At 56.1% G+C, this 1801-nt stretch overlaps 1 protein-coding gene across 1 annotated transcript in view; it reads left to right on the top strand.

The window, feature by feature from the left end:
- The first annotated feature begins 773 nt into the window (after positions 1–773).
- Positions 774–1801, top strand: part of PIK3R3 (phosphoinositide-3-kinase regulatory subunit 3) — a 118490-nt gene continuing 117462 nt past the window's right edge. Inside the window, exon 1 of the mRNA XM_034651753.1 lies at positions 774–1602. Within this exon, the coding sequence (XP_034507644.1) occupies positions 1497–1602 (106 nt within the window). The 5' untranslated portion in view covers positions 774–1496. The remainder of the gene's footprint in view (positions 1603–1801) is intronic.

Below are 1801 nucleotides of genomic sequence, written 5' to 3'. Positions count from 1 at the left end.
ACCCCTCTCAGTCCGCTCCCCTCCCCCGCGGCCAGTCTCTGGGCAGAGGTGTCTCGCGCCAGCTCGTCCTTCCCCCCCCACCCCCCTTGTCCGGCCCGACCGAGCCTCAGCGGGAGCCCCGCCTGTCTCCGGGCAGCCTGAGCCCCTGAGCGCTCGCCCAGCCTGTCAGTAACCGCCGTTTGCGCTTTCTTTCTTTCTTTCTTTTTTTTTTTTCCTCCTTTTCTTTCCCCCTCTGCCTTTGTCCCGCTTAGTAACTGGGCTCTGACCAATCGCCGCCTCGCCGGCCAGCGCCGGTTGGCTCCTGATTGGCCCGCTTGGGGCGCGCAGCCGTCTCCCGCTCCTTTGCGGGAGGAAGGCAGACAAAAGACGCAGGCTCCGGGCTCCGGCAACCCGGATCAGCCAATCACCACTCACCTTATCCTCTCTTTCTACCCCCTCCTTCCCTCTCTCCTCTCCCTCCCGGCCTGGCTCGCGTGCTCCCGGCACTGACTCCTGGCGTGCGGCCAGCGCCCGGACCGTACCATTCTGATTGAGGCTGGGGGGAGAGAGGATGCATGATTAAGAAGTCGAAACCCAGAGAGCGTTGGGGAGAGTTGAAAGCCAACGTGGAGGACGGTTTTCCGAACACTTTCACAGGCATCTGATAGAATCCCCAATACATTGAATCAGAATAGAGGGGAAGGAGAAGAGTGATATCGCCTATCCCCCCTTCCCGGTGCGGTTGGGTGGTGTCTCAGCGGGGGAGCGTGAGGCGGGGGAGGGTGTCCCCCTCCGTGCCATTAAAATGAAACTCTAGTGGCTGGAGTCAGGGCAGAGCGTGAGGGGAGCCGGCACTGGCGGGCTTACTTACTGCCCGGCGGGAGCGTCCAGCCGCGCAGAGCTAACTGGACTTTCCGACGGGCCCCCATTTGGAGGCTGCAGCAGCTTCGGTTCCGAGCTTGACTGAAACCGAGCCCGAGTCCCGGCCCCTGAGGGGATCGCTCTCTGCAGACCAGTGGGACCCCGAAACTTGAACGCAATACCCACCCCTTTTTTATGCCTTCCTTTGTCACTTCCTCACCTTTCTCCCAGAGCATTCTTTTTCTCCCCCCCTTTATTCTCCCTCCCTCGAAGGACACAAAAGTGGCTGCTGAGGAAAGATTTGGAGGCAGTGGGAGCTTTTCTCTTTGGAGAGCGACTGTGTGGAAGGGATTTTTGGGAAGCTGCGTTTTAACACCTCAGCCCTCTGCCCCCCCCAAGCCTCCCTGTACCTCTCCGAGGAGAAAAAGCCCGTAGATTGAAAGTTCGGGGGGCATTTTGCTGAGTGCTGTAAGAGGAGAGGGGAGAGGACCCCATCCTCATCCTGGTAGTTGGCTGGACTTGTACCGGCCGCTGGAAACCCCGAAGTACATATCCGTGTGGGACTTTACAGATCTATATTTTTAGATTTTTAAATATCAGATAAAAAATATATATGCTTTCTATATATTTCCTGACGACCTGCCCCTGACAGCGCGATGTACAATACGGTGTGGAGTATGGACCGCGATGACGCAGACTGGAGGGAGGTGATGATGCCCTATTCGACAGAACTGATATTTTATATTGAAATGGATCCTCCAGGTACTTGGGAGAGAAAAAGAATCTTGTGATGGGTCTGATTTGTATATAACGAGACCTTGGTGATGTTTTTAGGGCAGAAGTGTTCCTGGGAGCGCTAGGTTTGGGATGAGGGGCAGATTTGCAGTTAGAGCTGCAGTAAAACTGCTTCTGGTTTATCCGTTTAAAGTTTGCAGTTAGGACCCTGATCCTATTGTCCCGA

Source organism: Ailuropoda melanoleuca, chromosome 2 (genome assembly GCF_002007445.2).
Source record: "Ailuropoda melanoleuca isolate Jingjing chromosome 2, ASM200744v2, whole genome shotgun sequence".
Classification (NCBI taxonomy): Eukaryota; Metazoa; Chordata; class Mammalia; order Carnivora; family Ursidae; genus Ailuropoda; species Ailuropoda melanoleuca.
This window is presented reverse-complemented; position numbering and strand designations above follow the sequence as displayed.